Source organism: Rhincodon typus, chromosome 9, assembly GCF_021869965.1.
Source record: "Rhincodon typus isolate 14 chromosome 9, sRhiTyp1.1, whole genome shotgun sequence".
Lineage (NCBI taxonomy): Eukaryota > Metazoa > Chordata > Chondrichthyes > Orectolobiformes > Rhincodontidae > Rhincodon > Rhincodon typus.
The window spans coordinates 1,499,271-1,520,684 of NC_063340.1; the positions used below are offsets into that span (position 1 = coordinate 1,499,271).

Below are 21,414 nucleotides of genomic sequence, written 5' to 3' on the forward strand. Positions count from 1 at the left end.
AATGCATCAAATTAGACTTCCCTGCATTGAAAGCTATGTGCCACCTATCTGTTCACTCCACCAAGTTGTCCACGTTCTTTGATTTCTATACCGTCCTCCTCACAGTTTATAATTTTCCAAATTTTACGGCATTTACAAACGTTGAAATTGTTCCCTGAAAACAGATCTAAATCATGAATATGTATGAGGAAGAGCAAGGGCTCCAATACTGACGTCTACATCCAGTTGGAGGCTAAATCCTGCCAGGTGGCTAATTATACTTAATTCCAAACCATCAGAAACCAGTTATACTCCTCTTGGCCTCTTTGGGCATGCTTTCCCAAGATGTTGAGAGATCTGTTTTTTAGTAGTTGATGATCCCTAATTTAGTTAATATTATGATCAATTCCTGTCAATCAATGATTCAGTGGCAAGGTACCATCAACAAAACTATTGTAATGCATTTCTCAGGCCAGTGTATTTGAACAAGTTACTTTTTTTTCCCCTCTTATGTCCTAGGTGTTTCTTTGCCTTCAGTTTTCACCACAGTCATGTCGAAAGGTATTTCTGCCCAGTTTGAGTGCCAGGAGCTGGAGAGCACCATGGGGAAGGAGCTCACTCGGTTACTGCACGCTGCTTCACCCAGTGAGCAAGAAGTATGTATTCTCATTGCAGTAGCTATCACTTCTATATGATTGAACATAGAACTTGTCTCCAATAGTTGTCTAAAGGTGAAACAAATGGATGTTGACTAATTGTAGGTGACCTTTTGATAGAAATCAAGTAAAGTGATGGATTTTTATTAATCATGTTGCTATGTTGTCTGGCATTTGTTACTCAAGGTAAGTCTAACCCACAGCACTGCAGCCACCATGAGCAGGGCAAGGTTTTAGGGCTCTTGACCATCTCCACCTCTTCATTGTCGATGCAGACAGGGATGTGCCCTCCACTCCACTTCCTGAAATCAATGACCAGCTCCTTCGTTTCGCTGACTTTAATGGAGAGATTGTTGTCTTTACACCATGCTGCTAAGCACGCAACTTCTTTGCTGTATTATATCTCGTTTGAGATCTGACCTACAACAGTTGTGTTGTCAGCAAACTTGTAAATGGAGTTAGGGGTGGAATTTGGCCACGGTCATGAGTGTATAAAGAGTATAATAGGGGCCTGAGTACACAGTCTTGTGGGGTACCGGTGTTGTGGATCATGGTGGAGGTGGTGTTGTCGCCTATTTTTAGTGATTGTGGTCTATGGGTCAGGAAGTCGTGGATCCAGTCACGGGGGGAAGCCGAGACCTAGATCTGAGTTTAGAGATGAGTTTGTTTGGAATTGTGATGCTGAAGGTGGAAGTGTAGTCAATACATAGGAGCCTAATGTAGGTATCCTTATTATCCAGAAGTGCCAGGGAGATGGCGAATGCTGTGGACCTGTTGTGCTGGTAGGTGAATTGCAAAAGATCAAGGTAATTTGGTAGGTCGGAGTTGATGTGAGCTGTAGCTTACCCCTCAAAGCACTTTATAATTATGAAGGTCAGAGCCACTGGGCAGTAGTCATTGAGGCATGCTGTATGATTTTTCTTTGGCACCAGCATGATGGTAGTCATCTGGAAGCAGGTGGGGACTTCAGCCTGTAGCAAGGAGAAATTAAAAATGCTGCGAATATTCCCATCAACTGGTCTGCACAGGATCTGAGTGCATGGCTGAGGACTCCATGCAGACCGGTCACATTCTATGCATTCGCTGTCAAGGCTGATCCAACGTCTGACCAAGGGTACAGGTGCATCCAAGACTGTTGGGATAGGTGACATCATTTCACTGACCTTTTACTCAAAGCAAGAGTGAAATGCATTTGAGATAGTAGGAACTGCAGATGCTGGAGAATCCGAGACAACAAGGTGCAGGGCTGGATGAACACAGCAGGCCAAGCAGCATCATAGGAGCAGAGAGGCTGACGTTTCGGGCCTAGACCCTTCATCAGAAAAGGGGTTTCTGAAATAAATAGGGAGAGAGTGGGAGGCGGATAGAAGAGGGATAGAGGAGAGGATAGGTGGAGAGGAAACAAACAGGTCGAAGAGGCGGGGATGGAGCCAGTAAAGGTGAGTGCAGGTGGGGAGTTAGGGAGGGGATAGGTCAGTCCAGGGAGGACGGACAGGTCAAGAGGGCAGGATGAGGTTGGTCGGTAGGAGATGGAGGTGCGGCTTGAGGTGGGAGGAGGGGATAGGTGGGAGGAAGAGACGAGCTGGACTGGTTTTCCCTAATCTGTTCTTCCTCCCACCTATCTCTTTTGAACTACCTCAATGCCAGTATATCCTTTCTTAAATACAATGACCAAAACTGTAACAGTACCATAGGTGCAGTCTCGCTAAAGCCCTGTGTAGTTGTAGCAAATCTTCCCTGTTTTCAAACTCCAATCCCCTAACAGCAAAGGTAAAAATTCAACTTGTCCTCTTGATTATTTGCTGTACCTGCATGCTAACTTTATGTTTCACACACAAGAATACACAGATCCCCATGCTTTCCTTTTTTGGAGTGTCTTCCCATTTAAATAATCTGTTTTTTGATTCTTCCTACCAAAGTGCAGCACCTCTTGCTTTGCTACATTAAGCTCATCTAACAAGTTTTTGCCCACTCTCTCAGCCTGTCTGTATGCCCTTGCAGATTCCTTGTGACCCACCAATGCTACCCTTCTCGTGCAGGTTTGCTGTTCATTTTGCTCCATGAGTGATGATGAATTGCAGGAAAATACAGGCCAGTTAGCTTAACATCTGTTATTAAAAGTTATTATGGCAGAGTATTTATAAAAAAGCAAGAAAAGCAGGCAAAGACAACCTGGTTATGTGATAGGGAAATCCTGTTTAACCAATTTATTGGAATTCTTTGAGGAAGCAATATTTACTGTGTATAAAGGGGAACTGGTGGATGTACTGTATGGTGCCACATCAAATTTTATTGTAGAAAACAAAAGCTCTTCATGTATGGTGTACTGTATTAGCATGGAGAGCAGATTGGCTGGCTGACAGGAAGCAGCAAATGTTATTGTTTTGGATGGAAAGATGTAGTGAGTGGTGTGCCATAAGGATCAGTGCCGGCCCTCCACTTCTTACAATTTTTATATATAAGACTTGGATGAAGGGAGCAAAAAGGAACTTTTGTAAGGAAGACATAAGGAGGCTACAAAGGAAAATAGGTTAGGAGAGTGGGCAAAAATCTGGCAAATGGAGAATAATATGGGAAAATGTGAAATGGTTAATTTTGGCAGGAAGAGTAGAATATCTAACATGAGAAATTTCATAGCTCTAAGATGTGGAGGGACCAGAGTGACCTTGTTTATCAATCACACAAGGTTGACATGCAAGTAGAGTAAATAAATAGGAAAACTCATAGATTGTGTTGACTTATTGTGAGGAAAAATGAATACAAAGTATGAAGTTCATGCCTGCGTTGGTGAGACCACATTTGGAGTACCATGCCCAGTTATTTAAGGAAGGTTGCAAACGAGGTGGGAGTAGCTCAGCAAAGTTTGACTACATTAGACAATCTAACCATTCCAGTTATTAATGGAGAAAAGTTGGACAGGCTAGATTTGAATCATTTGGAGATAAGCAGAAAACAAGGCAACTTGATACAAGCTCCTTGGGGATCTTGACAGAGTAATATGGCAATGATGTTTCCTATTGTTGAAGAATGTAGAACGTTGAATCACTGGTTAAGAATAAGGCGTTAGCCATTTATGACAGTGGTAAAGATATTAGTTTTCTTAGTGTAAAAAGAGCTTGAATATTTTTCAGGTAGAGGTAGATACATTCTTGATCAGCAAGGGGATGAAAGGCATTGGGTTGGGGGAGGAGGGGAAGAGTAGATGGCGGGGCTGGAGGTTACATGGTGTGGATACTGGAATGAGCATAATTCAGACTGGTTGCAATCCTGTTGGATGGCTGGGTAGTCTTGAGGCACTACTCCTAATTTGGATTGTAAGGCTGTAAGGGTCCTTGTGAGGGTGCACAGGAGATTTACTAGTATGGTTGCAGGGATGGGGAGGGTTATTTATAAGGTTAAGTTATAAAGACTGGAATCGTTCACTTTGGACCAAAGGACATATAGTTAGAGGATTAAGATTCGGGGACACACATTCATGGTTTAATGCAAGAGATGCAAGGGGAGAAGGATGAAGAACGTATTTACCCAGTGAGTGGTAATGACTGGGAGCTTACTGCCCCTGCCAAAAAGAAATAGTGCTCGAAGCAAAAGCATCAAAATTTTTTCAAAGGAAAACAAAATGGCTCTTGAATGAAATACTAGGATCAGGCTGTGGAGTGGGACTGACTGGGTTGATTTTCAGGAAACCTGCATGTATTCAATATGTCGAATGGCTGATGTGTCATAATGACTTATGCAAACTTTGTGTTAAGTTTTTAGATGAAAGTACTGCTTATACTTTTATCAAATATTCAAATTTAAACAGTGGTACTATTCAATCAGTAGGCACATCTGTTGAATAACTAATGACGTTCAAAACCTTTTGTCTTACAGAGCACCTGTTTAGCATTTTTAAAAATTATGCTAGTTTTAGCCCTTTTTTGTCACCCTGTCTTCAAAGAATTAATGAGGGCAGTGAGCATGTCAGGAAATCAACAATGCTTTGTTATAAATTTTTAAAAAGATTTATAGAATCCCTACAGTGTGGAAGCAGGCCATTCGACCCATCAAGCCAACACCAATGCTCTGACGAGCATCCCAACTAGGACACACCCCATCTTTGTAACCCTGCATTTCCCACAGCTGACCCACCTAGCCTGCACATCCCTGAGCATTATGGGGTAATTCAGCATGGCCAATCTGCCTAACCTGCACATCTTTGGACAGTAGGAGGAGCCGGAGCACCTGGTGGAAACCCACGCAGGCAAGAGGAGAATGTGCAGACTCCACACAGACAGTTGCCCGAGGGCGAAATTGAGCCCGGTTCCTGGTGCTGCGGTAGGACCACTGAGCCACCTTCAAAATTTTCAGAATGGGAAGACATTCACCCCATCATGTCTATGCTGGCTGTCCATTGGAATAATTTACCTAGTGACAGACCCCTGCTTTCACCCTGTAACACTACATGTTCTTCCTTTTCTGAAAGTAATTTGGTTCTCTCGTGACTACCTCAATTGAGCCTGCTTCTTCTACAGTGTTGCAAAATTGTTATGCAGTGTTTGTGGTATAGTATGTCTGTCATATTAAGATTGGAGATATTTAATGTTAATTGTTTTGTATTTTAAGCAAATGAAGAAAGATATCGAGGGATTTCAGAAGTTGTTTCGTAGCTTGCTGCAGAGGAGAGGTCCTTCAGTAGAATGGGAGAAGATCCAAAAAGCACCTGAAGACTCTGTAAGTTCTGTGCATACGGTAGAATTGTAGACTGCAACAGCTAAAGTGAGCATGTAGGATAGAGTATGATCATTGTGAAAATGATGAAATCCATATAACTGAAATATTTTCACATTTGTGGTCTGAATTTAATCTCGGTGATTAAATAGGGATTTAATATAACCTTGACTGATTAGGCAGAGTTCTATCAGAGCATGAATGCCTTTCAAGGGGAATAGACACTATCTTCATTTGGGGAATAAACCATTTCTTGCTGGTTTATTGGCGCAAAGTTGCAATTTAGTAATGAAAAGAGTATGCTATAAGTTCAAATTTCCCTTTTATACTTCTAATAAAACAAACATATAAATTGTTTTTTGCCCTTGATGTAATTTAGAATTAGAATAGGCAGGGGGAGGTAATTGTTATCAAAGTCACTTTTTCAGCTTATTATCTTTTCCGTGAGCCTTTATGATGACGACTAATCGCAATGAATATGTTGAGTTGCTGGATTTTACCATTTCAAAGTGCCTGTCTTAATTACTGTCTTCAGTGAATGTTGATCATTTAAAGCTGTCAGAATCCAGCTATCTCATTATCTGTTCAGTTTTAGTTTTTGTACCAGTTGGCAGCCCTGGCTACAAATGCCACTGGTTTATTTTAATGCCCCTTGATCAGTGTTGTGTTTTTCTTTAGCCAAGAAGACACAGCAGTCTGAACAAAAAAAAACTAACCAGGATGTTGCCTGGCTTGGAGGGTATTATCTATGTGGACAGATTGGACAGACTTGGTTTGTTTTAACTTCAATGTTGGAGGTTGAGGGGTGACTTGACAGAAGTTTACAGAATTGAGAGGCATGGATGGGATGGACAGTCCAAGGCTTTTCCTTGGGTAGAAATCTCCATTATGAGGGAATGTAGGTTTAAGGTTAAAGGGGGATAATTTAAAAGAGCTGTGAGAGGCAAGTTTTTTTAGAGGGTGTTAAGTCATAGTCATGTAAACCGTCATAGAGACAGTCATCAGTCAACAGACATACAGTCATGGAAACCGTCATAGAGACAGTCATCAGTCAACAGACATACAGTCATGGAAACAGACCCTTCAGTCCAACTTGTCCATGCTGACCAGATATCCTAAATAAACCTAGTCCCGTTTGCCAGCACTTGGCCCATATCCCTCTAAACCCTTCCTATTCATGCACCCATCCAGATGCTTTTAAAATGTTGTAATTGTACCAGCCTCCACCACTTCCTTTGGCAGCTCATTCCATACATGCATCACCCTCAGCATGAAGACTTTGCCCCTTTATAAATCTTTCCTCTCTCACCTTAGACCTATGCCCTTTAGTTTTAGACTCCATACCCCAGGGAAAAGACCTTGACTATTCACCCTATCCATGCCCCTCATGATTTTATAAACCTTTATAAGGTCACCCCTTGGTCTCCGCCCCTCGGTCTCCACCACTCCAGGGAAAATAGCCTCAGCCTATTCAGCCTCTCCCTATAGCTCAAACCTTCCAACCCTGGCAACATCCTTGTAAATCTTTTCTGAACCCTTTCAAGTTTCACAACATCCTTCCTATAGCAGGGAGGCCTGAATTGCATACAGTATTCCAAGAGTGGCCTAACCAATGTCCTGTACAGCCACAACGTGACTTCTCAGCTCCTATACTTAATGCACTGATCAATAAAGGCAAGCATATCAAATGCTGCCTTCACTATCTTGTCTACTTGGGACTCCACTTTCAAGGAATTATGCACCTACACCCAGGTCTATTTTTTTTAAGTAACACTACCCAGAACCTTACCATTTAAGTGCATAAGTCCTGCCCTGATTTGCCTTTCCAAAATGCAGCACCTCACATTTATCTAAATTAAACTTCATCTGCCACTCCTCAGCCCATTGGCCCATCTGATCAAGGTCCCGTTGTAGTCTGAGGTAATCTTTGCTGTCCACTACACCTCCAATTTTGGTGTCATCTGCAAACTTACTAACCATACCTCCTATGTTTACATCCAAGTCATTTATATAAATGACGAAAAGCAGTGGACCCAGCACCGATCCTTATAGCACACCACTAGTCTCAGGCCTCCAATGTGAAAAGCAACCCCTCTACCAGCACCCTCTATCTTCTATCTTTGAGCCAATTCTGTATCCAAATGGCTAGTTCTCCCTGTATTCCATGTGATCTAAGCTTGCTAACCAGTCTACCGTGAGGAACCTTGTTGAATGCCTTAACGAATTCCATACAGATCACGTCCACCACTCTGGCTTCCTCGATCCTCTTCGTTACTCCTTCAAAAAACTCAATCAAGTTAGTGAGACACGATTTCCCACGCACAAAGCTATGTTGACTATCCCTAATCAGTCCTTGCCTCTCCGAATGCACGTAAATCCTGTCCATCAGGATTCCCTCCAACAACTTGCCCACCCACTGATGTCAGGCTCAGCGGTCTATAGTTCCCTGACATTTCCTTACCACCTTTCTTAAACAGTGGCACCACGTTAGCCAACCTCCAGTCTTCTGGCACCTCACATATGGCTATTGGTGATACAATTATCTTAGCAAGGGGCCCAGCAATCACCTCCCTAGCTTCCCACAGAGTTCTAGGGTACACCTGATCAGCTCCTGGGGATTTATCCACCTTTATGCGTTTTAAAATGTCCATATTACCAAGGAGAAATTGCTGGACATTTTTTAAGATGTCGCTATTTTATTTCCACACCTTCTCTATCTTCCATATATCCTTCTCCACGGTAAACACTGATACAAAATACTTGTTTAGTATCTCCCCCATCTCCTGTGGTTCCACACATTGGGGCCCTGTTCTCTCTCTCGTTACTCTTTTGTCCTTGATGTATTTGTAGAATCCTTTTGGACTGTCCTTAACTCTATTTGTCAAAGCTATCTCATGTCCCTTTTTGTCCTCCTGATTTCCCTCTTGGGTATCCTCCTACTGCTTTTATATTGTTCTAGGGATTCACTCAAACCTTGCTGCCTATACCTGACATATGCTTCCTCCTTCTCTTGACCAAAACCTCCATTTCTCTAGTCATCCAGCATTCCCTACACCCAGCAGCCTTGTCCTTCACCCCCACAGGAACATAACTTTCTCTGGACACTCAGTATCTCCTTTTTTGAAGGCTTCCCATTTTTCAACCATCCCTTTTCCTGCAAACATCTGCCCCCAATTTTGAAAGTTCCTGCCTAATACTGTCAAAATTGGCCTTCCTTCAATTCAGAACTTTAACGTTTAGATCCGGTCTATCCTTTTCCATCACTAGTTTAAAACTAATATAATTATGGTCACTGGCTCCAAAGTGCTCACCTGCCCTGCCCTTGCACCTTCTCTAATAGGTACATCTACATGCTAATCAGAAAATGTTCTTGTACATGCTTAACAAATTCCTCTCCATCCATGACCTTAACACTATGGCTGTCTGAGTCTATGTTTGGAAAGTTAAAATCCCCTACCATAATCACCCTATTATTCTTACAGATAACTGAGATCTCCTTACAAATTTGTTTCTCAATTTCCTGCTGACTGTGGTGGGGTCTACAGTATGATCACAGTAAGGTGATCATCCCTTTCTTATTTCTTAGTTCCACCTAAATAACTTTCCTGGATGTACTCCTGGGAATAACCTCCCTAAGTACAGCCGTAATGTTATCCCTAATCAAACTGCCACTCCCTCTCCTCTCTTGCACACCCACTCCCCAAAACACCATCTCTATCCTTCCTTAATCTGCCAGTCCTGCTCATCCCTGAGCCAAGTCTCTGTAATCGCTATGTTATCCCAGTCCCACATTCCCAACCACACCCCGAGTTCATCTGCCTTACCTGTTAGGCCCCTCGCATTGAAATAAATGCAGTTTAATTTATCAGTCCTACCTCATTCTCTGCATGTTCCTGCCTGCCTGACTGTTTGACTCGCTCATTTTCCCCAACTGCAACAGTTTCTTGTTTCACTGTCTCCCTGGGTCCCCCCACCCACTAGTTTACATCCTCCTGAGAAGCTCTAGCAAATCTCCATATCAGTACATTAGTCCCCTTCCAATTCAGGTGCAATCCGTCCTTCTTAAACAGGTCACTTCTACCCCAGAAGAGATTCCAATGATCCAAAAATATGAATCCTTTTAGCCTGCATCAGCTCCTCAGCCATGCTGTTCATCTGCTCTATCTTCTTATTCCTACCCTCACTAGCTCGTGGCACCGAGAGTAATCCAGGTATCACTACCCTTGATCTCCTTTTAAAATGCCTGCCTAATTCCTAATATTTTCTCATCAGAATCTTATCCTTTTTTCTTCCTATGTTGTTAATTGCAATGTGTACATGACATCCTGCTGGTCTCTCTCCCCTTTGAGAATATTCTGCACCCTCTCTGAGATATCCTGGATCCTGGCACCAGGGAGGTCACACACCATTGTGATGTCTTGCTGTCTGCTGCAGAAACGTCTGTCTGTGCCTCTGACTTGAGAGTCCCCTATTACAATCGATCGCTTGGAACCTGTCATTCCCCTTGTTACGGTACACCCAGTCTCTGACTGTCAGTGCTATTTTCCCCCCTTAATAGCCACAGGAGACTCCTGCATTACCTGCCTCCCTCTCCTACCTTTTCTGGAAGTAACCCACCTACCTCACTGTATCTGCGGTTTATCTCCCTTCCTGCAACTGCCATCCATCACAACTCCCTAGCTGCTGTAAATTCCTCATTACCTCCAACTGCTGCTCCAACTGATCCGTGCAATCCTATTGGATTCGTAACCAACCACACTTCCGGCAGACATAATCATCGATAACCAAGTGCCTGGAATGCATCAGCAGAGGTGGGGAGGCAGATATAATAGAATGTTTAAGAGGCATCTTGACAAATACATGAGTAAGCAGGGAATAGAGGGCTTGGCAGGCTGAAGGGCATGTTCTTGTGTTATATTGTTCTTTGTAAAAATTTGCTTTTCCAGTTGTCTGTGAATGTAGTTTTGATTAAATCATGAAACCAGTGGGGGAGGAAAGAGGAAGAATTGCGTTTAACTTGAATATTCATTTTTTTTTAGGATCTTAAAACCACTTAATGAATATTTTGTGTTTACTGTGGTATTTGGTTGTGTTTATTTGGAATTTACTGTGGAGAAGGACTTGGAGCCAGGGAACTTGTGGAAATAAATATGGATGTCTTGAAAAAGTTCATATTATCAAAGAGGTGGTCTTAAAACACAAAAAGGTAGATAAATCCCTGGGACCTGATCAGATTTTTCCCAGAACTTTGTGTGAAGCTAGGGAAGAGATTGCTTGACCCCTTGCTGAAATGTTTGTATCATCAATAGCCACGGGTGAGGTGCCAGAAGACTGCAGGTTGGTTAACGTGGTGGCATTATTTAAGAAAGGCTGTAAGGAAAAACCAGGGAACAATAGACTGGTCAGCCTTAAATCAGTGGTGGATAAAGTGTTGGAGAGGATTCTGAGGGACAGGATTATCATGCCCTTGGGATAGCCAGCATGGCTTTGCGCATGGGAAATCGTGTCTCACTAACTTCATTGAGTTTTTTGAAGAGGTGAAGATTGACGAGGGCAGAGTAGTAGATGTTGTCTATATGGGCTTTAGCAAAGTGGACAGGTTAATAAAGTTAGACCAAATGGGATCTGGGGGAGCTAGCCATTTGGATATAAAATTGCAGATAAGAGACAGAGCGTGATGGTGGAGGGTTTTTTGGATTGGAGGCCTGTGACCAGTGGTGTGCCGCAAGGATCGGTGCTGGGTCCACTGCTTTTCATCATTTATATGAATGATTTGGATGTCAGTATAGGAGGTCTGGTTAGTAAGTTTGCAGATGACACCAAAGTAGGCGGTATATTGGACAGTGAAGAAGGTTAACTCTGAATACAACAGGGCCTTGATCAGATGGGTCAATGAGCCGAGGAGTGGCAGATGGAGTTTAATTTAGATAAATGTGAGCTGTTGCATTTTGGTCAGGCAAACCAGGGCAGGACTTGTATAGTTAATGGTCGGGCCCCGGGAGTGTTGTAGAACAAAGAGACCTAGGGATGTTGGTGCATAGTTCCTTGCAAATGGAGTCGCAGATAGACAGGGGTGAAGGAAGAGTTTGGCACGCTTGCCTTCATTGATCATAATACTGAGTATAGGAGTTGGGATGTCATGTTGTGGCTGTATAGGACGTTAGTGAGGCCACTTTTGGAATACTGCATACAATTGTGATCGCCCTTGTATAGGAAAGATGTTATTAAACTCGAGAGGGTGAAGAAACAATTTACAAAAATGTTGCATGTACTGGAGGGTTTGACCTATAGGGAGGGCTGAATAGGCTTAGGCTTTTCTCCCTAGAGCATCAGAGACTGCCTGGTGATCTTAGAGGCTTATAAAATCGTGAGGGGCATGGATAAGGTGAATAGCCAACATCTTTTTCCTAGGGTAGAGGAGTGCAAAACCACAAGACATGTGTTTAAGGTGAGAGTGGAAAGATTTAAAAGGGACCAGAGGGTTAGATCTTTCATGGAGACATTAGCGTTTGTATGGTATGAGCTGCCAGAGGAAGTGGTGGAGGCTGGTACAATTACAACATTTGAAAGGCATCTGGATGGGTACATGAATAGGAAGGGTTAGAGGGAAATGGGCCAAATGCTGGCAAATAGGACTAGATCAGATTGGGATGGCTGGTTGGTGTGGATGAATTGGACTGAAGGGTCTGTTTCTGTGCTGTATGGCTCTGACTGTATGACTGTCTAAATCTAGAGAAGACCTGAAACACAGCCCACTGTGGCTTTATGAAAGATCATCTCAATTGACTTTGAAAGCAAGGGGACCATTCTGATCAGTATAACTCCTGCATTGGAGAAGGTATTGGAGAAATTCGGGCAGGCTTTTACTGTTACTAGAAAGCAGCCTTGTGGATTTACCAATAGTTTTGAGTGTTACTGCTCCTGTTTCTGTAAAGCACTGTAACTAAAAACCTTAAAACTTCCACGTCTTTTGAATAGGTCATATTAAAGAGCAAACTGATTATAGCAGATGGGGAGTAATTTCTGTGAATGTACTTCCTTAACTCCTAAATGCAGGTACTGGAAGAATTTCTGCCCAGTCATTTTGAAGAATTAAGTCACTATTTCAATACAGCGGTTGTACTAATATTATTTCAAAAGGATTGGCCCAGATGAAAATAATGAATAATAGAATATGTTGTGTAAGTGGGTCAAGGCAATGAATTCACTATTAAGTAGCTGGTATCACATTTTGGAGGTTAGCCCACTTTCTCCCTGTAACCCTTGATCCCCTTGGCAGTTTTATTTGCTGGAAATTACTGTGCCAGCTTGACTTAGTGCTTTGGCTTTTAATTGCTTTGAGTAACTGTTGAGTGCTGAGAACTGAGATGTGGTGGGAATCTGTTTCTTTCTTATTTCTGCCTGAGAAAGCACGACATTGTGGCTGTCTTCATGTTTAGAAGGCCCAATGTACCTGGAAGAGACTTGTTAAATTTCTGTCTGAAGAGTTTTTTTTTGAAAAGGCAATGTGCAGAAAAATATTTTGGGATGAAATCAACTTGTTTATTCCTTTTTTTAATTCAACTTCTGGAATATGTAAAAATCTTTAGTTGGAAATATAAAGTAATTTTTTTTAGCTCCTCGAACAAATCCCATGGTTTAGTTATTAGTTAGCAGCCAGATTATTACCAGGGGTAACAGTGCACTCCAAATTCTTAATGTCTAAATGAATGGCTGCCACATTCCCTGCATAGTTACTGTTGAAACAGACTAGACCATAAGACATAGGAGCAGAAATTAAGCCACTTAGCCCATCGAGTCTGCTCTGCCATTCAATCCATGGCTGATAAATTTCTCAACCCAATTCTCCCACTTTCTCCCTGTAACCCTTGATCCCCTTGGCAATCAAGAACCTATCTATCTGTCTTAAATGTACTCAATAACCTGGCCTCCATAGCCTTCTGTGGCAGTGAATTCCATAGATTCACCACTCTCTGGCTGAAGAAGTTTCTCCTTACCTCTGTTCTAAATGGTCTTCCCTTTACTCTAAGGCTGTGCCCTCTGGTCCTAGTGTCTCCTGCCAATGAAAATATTTTCCTAACGTGCAGTCTGTCCAGGCCATTCAGTATTCTGTAAGTTTCACTAAGATTCCACCCCCCCGCCCCATCCTTCTAAACTCCATTGAGTGTAGACCCAGAGTCCGCAAACATTCCTCATGTGTTAACCCTTTCATTCCTGGGATCATTCTCGTGAACCTCTTCTGGACCTACTCCAGGGCTAGTGCATCCTTCCTGAGATGTGGGGTCTAAAATTGCTCACGATACTCTAACATGGGATCTGACCAAAGCTTTATAAACCTCAGAAGTACATTTCTGCTTTTATATTCTAGTCCTCTCAAAATAAATGCCAACATGGTATTTGCGTTCCTAACTACCGACTCAACCTACAAGTTTACCTTAAAAGCATACTGGACTAGGACTCCCAAGTCCCTTTGCACTTCAAATTTCTGAATTTTCTCCCCATTTAGAAAATAGTCAATGCAATCATAACTGCTTTAATGCAATTGAAGTTTCTCTATGTACATGTTTGCGATTACAAAAATGAGTTTGCAGCCAGTAGTATTTTACCAAATGAAACTGGAACTAAATACTGTTTTTGGGTTGTTGAAATAATTCACCTTTTTTGTTTTTGGATAGCTTTTATTAGTGTGTCATTATTTGTATTCAACTGTCAATGCCTTAAAAATTTAATCATGGTATTGAAATAGTTAATTGATTTAAAATTATATTAAATTGGTTGTCACATATTGGATTTTATTTGAAAACATTTGTGCTGTTTGTAATGTTGTAATTGCACACATTTCTAAATGCGCTATATCATAACTTTTCGGCACAACAAATATCTACTGCAACTTGATGAACAAATTATTTATTCCCATTCCTTTTTTTATTATTTAATTCAATTTAAAGTTTTTAATAAAGTTGCTGCAGCACACAAGTTAATTTTGACCAACTGCCAGACTTTCTACATTGAGACTTGTAGTATTGATTCATTAACAAGGGACGTGTATTCTGTGAGTGCACCAGTGAACAGGGCATGATTTGTTTTGGGAGCAGAAGAATGTCCTCTAGTTTAATTCTGGCCGACACGTCAGGAAGTAGAAGGAAAAATATTGAACAATTTTAAATATGGTTTATGAAAAACAGCTTTTATCAATTTTGTACATGTAAAGAAAGTTGTCAGGGCAACTTTTCTCAAAATTCTGTGTGCATTTCATCTAGTTGGTTTAGTTTTTAATTATGTACAACTTGTATAACATATCAAACTTGCACTAGAGTAAATGGTATGCACATTCACAACATTTGTTAATAAATGTGTTGAAGCACACAGTCACGTAGGTCTGTCCAACTGAAGGCTGTGCAGTGATCAGTGGGTGGTGGTGGGGTGGGGATAAGTTTGTCAACAATGGCAATCTTTGCTTGTAATCATGACACCAGTGCTTCACAGACTTCTCCAAGGTGTCACCCCGTTTCAATGCCTCAGACTTTTGTGACCCAGAGTGAAAATATTTATGTAACTTAGGGATAGAGGGTGACATGGCTGACCATGATCAGAAGTGTTTAAACTGCAGGCTTTTTTATTTAAAAAGAAGCTAAGTTTACACAGGCTGCTTTTTCTTTTGCTGCAGCAGCAGTAATAGATTCAAAGATCCATTTGTAAAACCACGCCAACCGTTTAAAAAGAATCAACAATTTAAAGGGGCCTTGGCCTTTGCTTTCCCTGAGCATGCAACCTCAATCTTGTCAGTTTGGGAAGCCCTTGCAATATTGTGTACTGGCAACCATCCTCAATGGATGACTCATTGCCTCAGGATCTGGTTGTTGCGAGTTTTGTGTCAGAGGCTGAATGGCCTACCCTACTCCATTCAAATTATAACAATGCAAATCAAGTTTGCACATTCCTCCTGCACAATTATCTTTGAACATCTATGTGAAGTAGCACAAGATTTCCATAAAATCATTGACTTTAAAATCACATTGTAAGACACTCTCAATCAGGTAGAAAACTGTTAACTACCAGGTCAACATTATCCCATTACTCCAAAGGCACATTCCTGTTGTCCAGAGATATCAATGGAAATACCTAGTGGTAGAAAAAAAAGGCATGTTCGCAAGCCTTTTCTTTAAACACAAATTGGAAACAGGCTGTTTGGCAAAACCTGGGTATCCAGAAACTATTTGAGCAGCCATTATATCTCCAGTAACTTGTTACTCCAGGTCAATAAATGTTTCTTCAGATTAAACAGTTGGAAGACTAAAGCTGTTGCCTGGCATCACTAGTGGCTCAGAGGGAAGCAACACTTTTTTTTTCTCTGGTTCACGGCAGTGAGGAGTACAGCACACGGAACAAGCAGCCAGTGCAAACAACATTCTTAAGCTGCAGCGACTGCATGGCAGTGCATCAGCCTTGCATTACAACTGTTAGCCATGCCTAGCAATCAAAAATTCAGATGAAATATTCAAGAGCATACCTTCCTCTGAGTCAGAAGGTTGTGGCTTCTAGTCCTACTTTAAAGACTTGACCACTTACAAATAAATTGATGCTACAGAGGCAATACTGTGGGTGTACTGCTCAGTTAAAGCTGCTGTCTTCCAGATGAGGCCCCATCTTGCGTTGGGTGAAATTAAAGGGATTCCAAGGCACTATTCCAGTGTAGAGCAGTGGAATTATTCCAGTGCCTGATCCTTTTAATTTTTATTCACTCAAATGTGGGCATTGCTGGCTGGCCTACACTTGGCCATCCCTAGTTACCCTTCAGAAGATGATGGTGAGCTGCCTCCTTAAACTGCTGCAGTCTGTGTGCTGTAGGTTGACCCACAATGCCCTTAGGGAGGGAATTCCAGGATTTTGACCAGCAACGATCAAGAAATGGCAACATATTTTCTATTCAGGATGGTGTGTGGCTTGGAGGGGATCTTGCAGGTGTTGGTGTTCCCATCTATCTGTTGCTTTTGTCCTTCTAGATAGAAGTGTTAATGGGTTTGGAAGGTGCTATCTTAGGATCTTTGGTGAATTTCTGCCATGCATCTTGTGGATCATATATGCTGCTGCTGTTGAGCATTGGTGGTGGAGGGAGTGGATGCTTTTGGATTTGGTGCTTTATCCTGGCTAGTGTAAACCTTCTTGTGGTGTTGGAGCTGCACCCATCCAGGCAAATGGGGAGTATTCTGTCACAGTCCTAACTTGTGCCTTGTAGATGGTGTGCAGTCTTTGGGCAAAAGTTGAATTACTCAACATGGCATTTCTAGCCTCTGACCTGCTCTTGTAACCACTGTATTTGTGGCAAGTCCAATTGAGTTTCTGGTCAGTAGTAACCCACAAAGTGTTAACAGTGGGGGATTCAGCGATGGTAACACCATTGAATGTCAAGGGTCAGTGGTTAGATTGACCATTGCCAATAAGAGGCAATGCCTGATATTTGTGTTACAAATGTTACTTGTTAGCCCGAACCTGGATATTGTCCAGATCCTATTGTGTTTGAATCTGAACTGAACTGTTGCAAATGGTGCTGAACATTGTGCAATTACCTACAAACATCCCCACTTTTGACCTTTATGATGGAGGGAAGGTTATTGATGAAACAGCTGAAGATGGTTGGGCCTAGGGAACAACCTTGAGGAACTTGTACAGAGATGTCCTGGAGTTGAGATTACTGACCTCAACAACCACAATCATCATCCTATGTGTCGGGTATGACTCTAACCAGCAGAGAGTTTGCCCTGTGGTACCCACTGATTCCAGTTTTGCTAGGGCTCCTTGATGCTAGGGCCTTGATGTCAAGGGTGTCATTCAAATCGCCTCTGGGCTTCACTGCTTCTGTCCAATGAGGTCAGGACTTGACTGGCCTTGGTGGAACTCAAACGTTGCTGAGCAGCTGCTGTTTGAGAGCATTGGTGAAGTCACCATCCATTACTTTACTAATTATTGAGAATACAAGTCTTCAGTGTTATTGCCAGAATGTTGTCAGGGATCTTAGCACTTGCGATATCCAATGTCTCTAACTGTTTCTGGACATCATGTGGATTGAATCACATTGGCTGAAGACTGGTATCTGTGATGCTGGGGACTACTGGATAGGGCTGAGATGGATCATCAACTCAGCACCTCTGGCTGAAGATTGCTGTGAATGCTTCAGCCTTATTTTTGCACTGATGTGTTGGTCTCTCCCTCCATTGAGGATGGGGATATTTATGGAGCTGCCTCCTCCAGTGAGTTGTTTACCACCATTCATTACTGGATGTGGCAAGAGTGCAGAGTTTAGATCTGATCTGTTGGTTGGAGGATCGCTTAGTTTTGTCTTATCACTTGCTGCTTATGCTGTTTAGCATGCAAGTAGTCCTGTTTGGTGGCTCCATTGGGTTGACGTCTCGTTTTCAGGTATGTCTAATGCTGCTCCTGGCATGCCTTCCTGGACTCTCCGTTGAACGAGGATTGGTGCACTGGGTGAACGGTAATGGTTGAGTGGGAATACTGCAGACCATGAAGTTACTGATTTGTGTTGAAATACTATTCTTCTGTTGGCCCACAGTGCCTCATAGACACCTAGTCTTGACTAGTTAGATCTGTTTGAAGTATGTCCCATTTAGCATGCTGATAATGCCACGTAACATAATGGAGGGTATTCTCCATGGGGAAGCAGTACTTCATCTCCACAAGGACTATGCAATATCATTCTTGCCAATACTGCCATGGACTGATGCATCTGCAGCTGGCCAATTTGGTAACGTTGATGTCAAGTTTGTTTTTTCCCTCTTATTGGTTCCCATATCACCTGCTGCAGACCCAGTCTCGCAGTTGTATCCTTAGGATCTGCTGAGCCACTCTTCTTGGCGGACATTCAAATCCCCAAACCACAGTATGTTTTGCACCCTTTGCTTCCTCCAAGTGTTGTTCAACGTGGAGGAGTACTGATTCATTAGCCGTGGGAGGACAGTATATGGTAAGCAGCAGGTAGTTTCGTTGCCCATATTTAGCCTGAAACCATGAGACTTTGAGTCCAGAGTCAATGTTGTAGACTCCCAGGGCAGCTCTCTTCCGACTGTAGATCACTGTGCCTCCACTTCTGCTGCATCTGTTCTGCCAATGGGACAGGACATATCCAGGATGGTGATGATGGTGCTATCTTGGACATAGTCATACACTCAGAATCATGCCTTACAGGCAATATCAGGCTGTTGCTTGACCAGTCTGAGTCCTTTATTTTTATTTATTCATTCATGGGATGAGGGCATCACTGGCTAGGCAGCATTTATTGTCCATCCGTAATTGCACAGAGGGCATTCAGAGTCAACCACTTTGCTGTGGGTCTGGAGTCACATGTAGGCCAAACCAGGTAATGATGGCAACTTCCTTCCCTAAAGGGCATTAGTGAACAAGATGGGTTTTTAGAATTGGGAATGGATTCATGGTCATCATTAGATTCTTAATCCCAGATAATTATTGAATTCAAATAATTGAGTCTGCTCTCCCAATTTTGGCACTAACCCCCAGATGTTAATAAGGAGGACTTTCTAGGATTGACAGGGCTGTTTCTGCTGTTGTCTCTTCTAGTGCCAAGGTTGGTGCCAGATGGTCTGTTCGGTTTCATTTCTTATTGAGAGATTTTGTAGCAATTGATACAACTGAGTGGCTTGTTAGGCCGTTTCAGAGGGCAGTTGAGCATCAAACACAATGCTGTGGGTCTGGAGTCACGTGTAGGTCAGACCAGGTGTGGACAGCAGATTTCCTTAACCTAAAGGGCGTTAGTGAGCCAGATGGGTTTTCCTGACAATTGACAATGATCAGCATTTAACACCCAGTTAACGTCACTAAAATAGATGATCTGGTCATTATCATGTTGCTGTTTATGGAACTTGTCTGTCTGCAAATTCCTGCCTTGTTTCCTTCATTAGAATGGTATTTTAAAAGTACGTGATTGTCAGAATGCTTCACAGCCATACCTCAAATTTGTGATCGGTGCTTATGTAAATGTAAGTCTTATTGTTGTCTTCATGTTTGACTTCTATTTTTACAACCTCAGGATCTCCAAATATGCTCTGCATTCGCCAAAATATGATTTGAAGAGTAGTCCCTTTCAATATTGGAAACGTGGCACAAGCACTGCTATTTAATGACCCACAAATCTGAATAATAAATATCAATGGGATCACTAGGGAGAAAGCTCCTGCTCCTCCTCTAACGGTTGTGTGATCCTTTTTAAGTCTATCTGAGAAGGTAGACCGGGCTCCAGTTTAATGTTTCATCTGAAAGATGGCACTCTGACAAAGCAGTACTGTCTCAGTAATGTACTGAGTGCACCATGGGTTTTTGTCCCCGAGTCTTTGGCGCAGGATTTGAATCTTCACTTTCTGATGTGGATATAAATGTGCCACCCATTTGTAGTTGTCACATTAAAGGAATAAGGGAGACTTTATTCAAGGAAATTTAGGAGGAACTCTAATCTGACTCCAAAGCATAAAGTGACAAAATGAAGATTTTAAAAAAGAAATGCATTCAAACAATCTATTCATAAATTGTTACTTTTAATTTTTTTAGCAGATTTTTACACTGGCTACCTCCGAGTTTAGCTTGATGATGTTTGTATGTTGTCTGCTTCCAGATTCAGTCATATGATAAAATACAAACTCAAGGGTTGCTGGGTGATGTGCCTCCATTATTAAGCAAACTGGTGGTGGTCAAGTTGAATGGTGGTCTTGGCACTAGCATGGGCTGCAAAGGTCCCAAAAGTCTGATTAGTGTACGCAATGAAAATACTTTTCTGGACCTCACCGTTCTGCAGATCGAGGTAAGGACAAATTTCCTCTCTTTAATGGTATTTGGGCCAGAACCAACCAGAACAAATATAGTATTGCAAATAATCTTGCTATTGGTTTCTGATGGGATGCATTTACTTACTGTGCTACTGTAGTCCTTGGCCATATATATAACCGGTCAAGGTTCTGGAATCAAATTCTGGACTAGACAAAGATAACTAATAGCTGTGATGGGAGGTTACAGCTGATCTTGGTGTTGCATGTGCCAATGTCAGGTGAAGCTGTGGAGCTCCTTGGCTAGATCCCTGAGCAACTTCAGTGTTTGAGGTCATCTGAGAGATTGAAGTCACCGTAGGAGTACTGCTGAAATATGATGAGCAACTTATGACTGCCATCTCTATTGCAAAAGGTGAGATAAATAAGATTCAAAACTGTGATGGTTCTTGAGTCAGCTGAAATGTCCTTGAATCAATGTCAGTGGTAGTTGTGATGCAAGTTGTTTGAGGGGGTAGCTGAGTCAATCTTCTTTTCTCTAACTATAGCCTTTTGTGCGTCACCCCCTCCCCAGGTTCCATGCTGTGCTGGGTCTTGCCTTCATGAAATCTCTCTGGCTCCCCACTTCTTATCTCAAGCTTTTTCTTTACTAATATCTCCTTTCTGTAATTGTCTTCTTGTTTTGTACTGGTCTTTGAGACCATAGTTGGAATACTGTTTTGTTTGGATCTTTGTATAAAATGCACAAACTAAAGGAAAAATAAATAACTATAAAACACTCAGCCACTATGGTCATTGGGCTACTGTAATTCAAATTCTAATTATGAAAGGTTAGCTTATCTATATATGTTTAGGAAGTGTTAATATCAGTAAAATATTGCAGCAAATGGTGATTAAAACTTGAATATTAACTTCATATCAAATGTATATCAAACTTGGTTTGCTAGCATTTGAACAGGACTTATGGTACTGATGTCCCCCTGGTCTTGATGAACTCATTCAACACCGACGAGGATACAAAGAAGATCTTACAGAAGTACCGGCAGTCTCGTGTGAAAATCTATACATTTAACCAAAGCAGGTAAGTGTTTGCATCAGCAATTGCTGCCTACCCCACCACCCACCCCCACCCTGCAAAAAAAAAACAGGCTTCAACACCCGAAGGTTGCAGGAACAGCAATTCCTATTCCGCCCGGGAACCCTGCAGCCCAATGGTATCAATGTGAATTTCACAAGTTTCAAAATCTCCCCTCCCCCTACGGCATCCCAAAACCAGTCCAGCT

At 42.1% G+C, this 21,414-nt stretch overlaps 1 protein-coding gene across 1 annotated transcript in view; it reads left to right on the forward strand.

Annotated features, from left to right (window-relative positions):
- The first annotated feature begins 476 nt into the window (after positions 1-476).
- The window catches only part of ugp2b (UDP-glucose pyrophosphorylase 2b), a 35,679-nt gene continuing 14,741 nt past the window's right edge, over positions 477-21,414 (forward strand). Inside the window, exons 1-4 of the mRNA XM_048601115.1 lie at positions 477-635; positions 5,241-5,348; positions 19,984-20,169; positions 21,079-21,212. Coding sequence (XP_048457072.1) covers positions 531-635; positions 5,241-5,348; positions 19,984-20,169; positions 21,079-21,212 — 533 coding nt within the window. The 5' untranslated portion in view covers positions 477-530. The remainder of the gene's footprint in view (positions 636-5,240; positions 5,349-19,983; positions 20,170-21,078; positions 21,213-21,414) is intronic.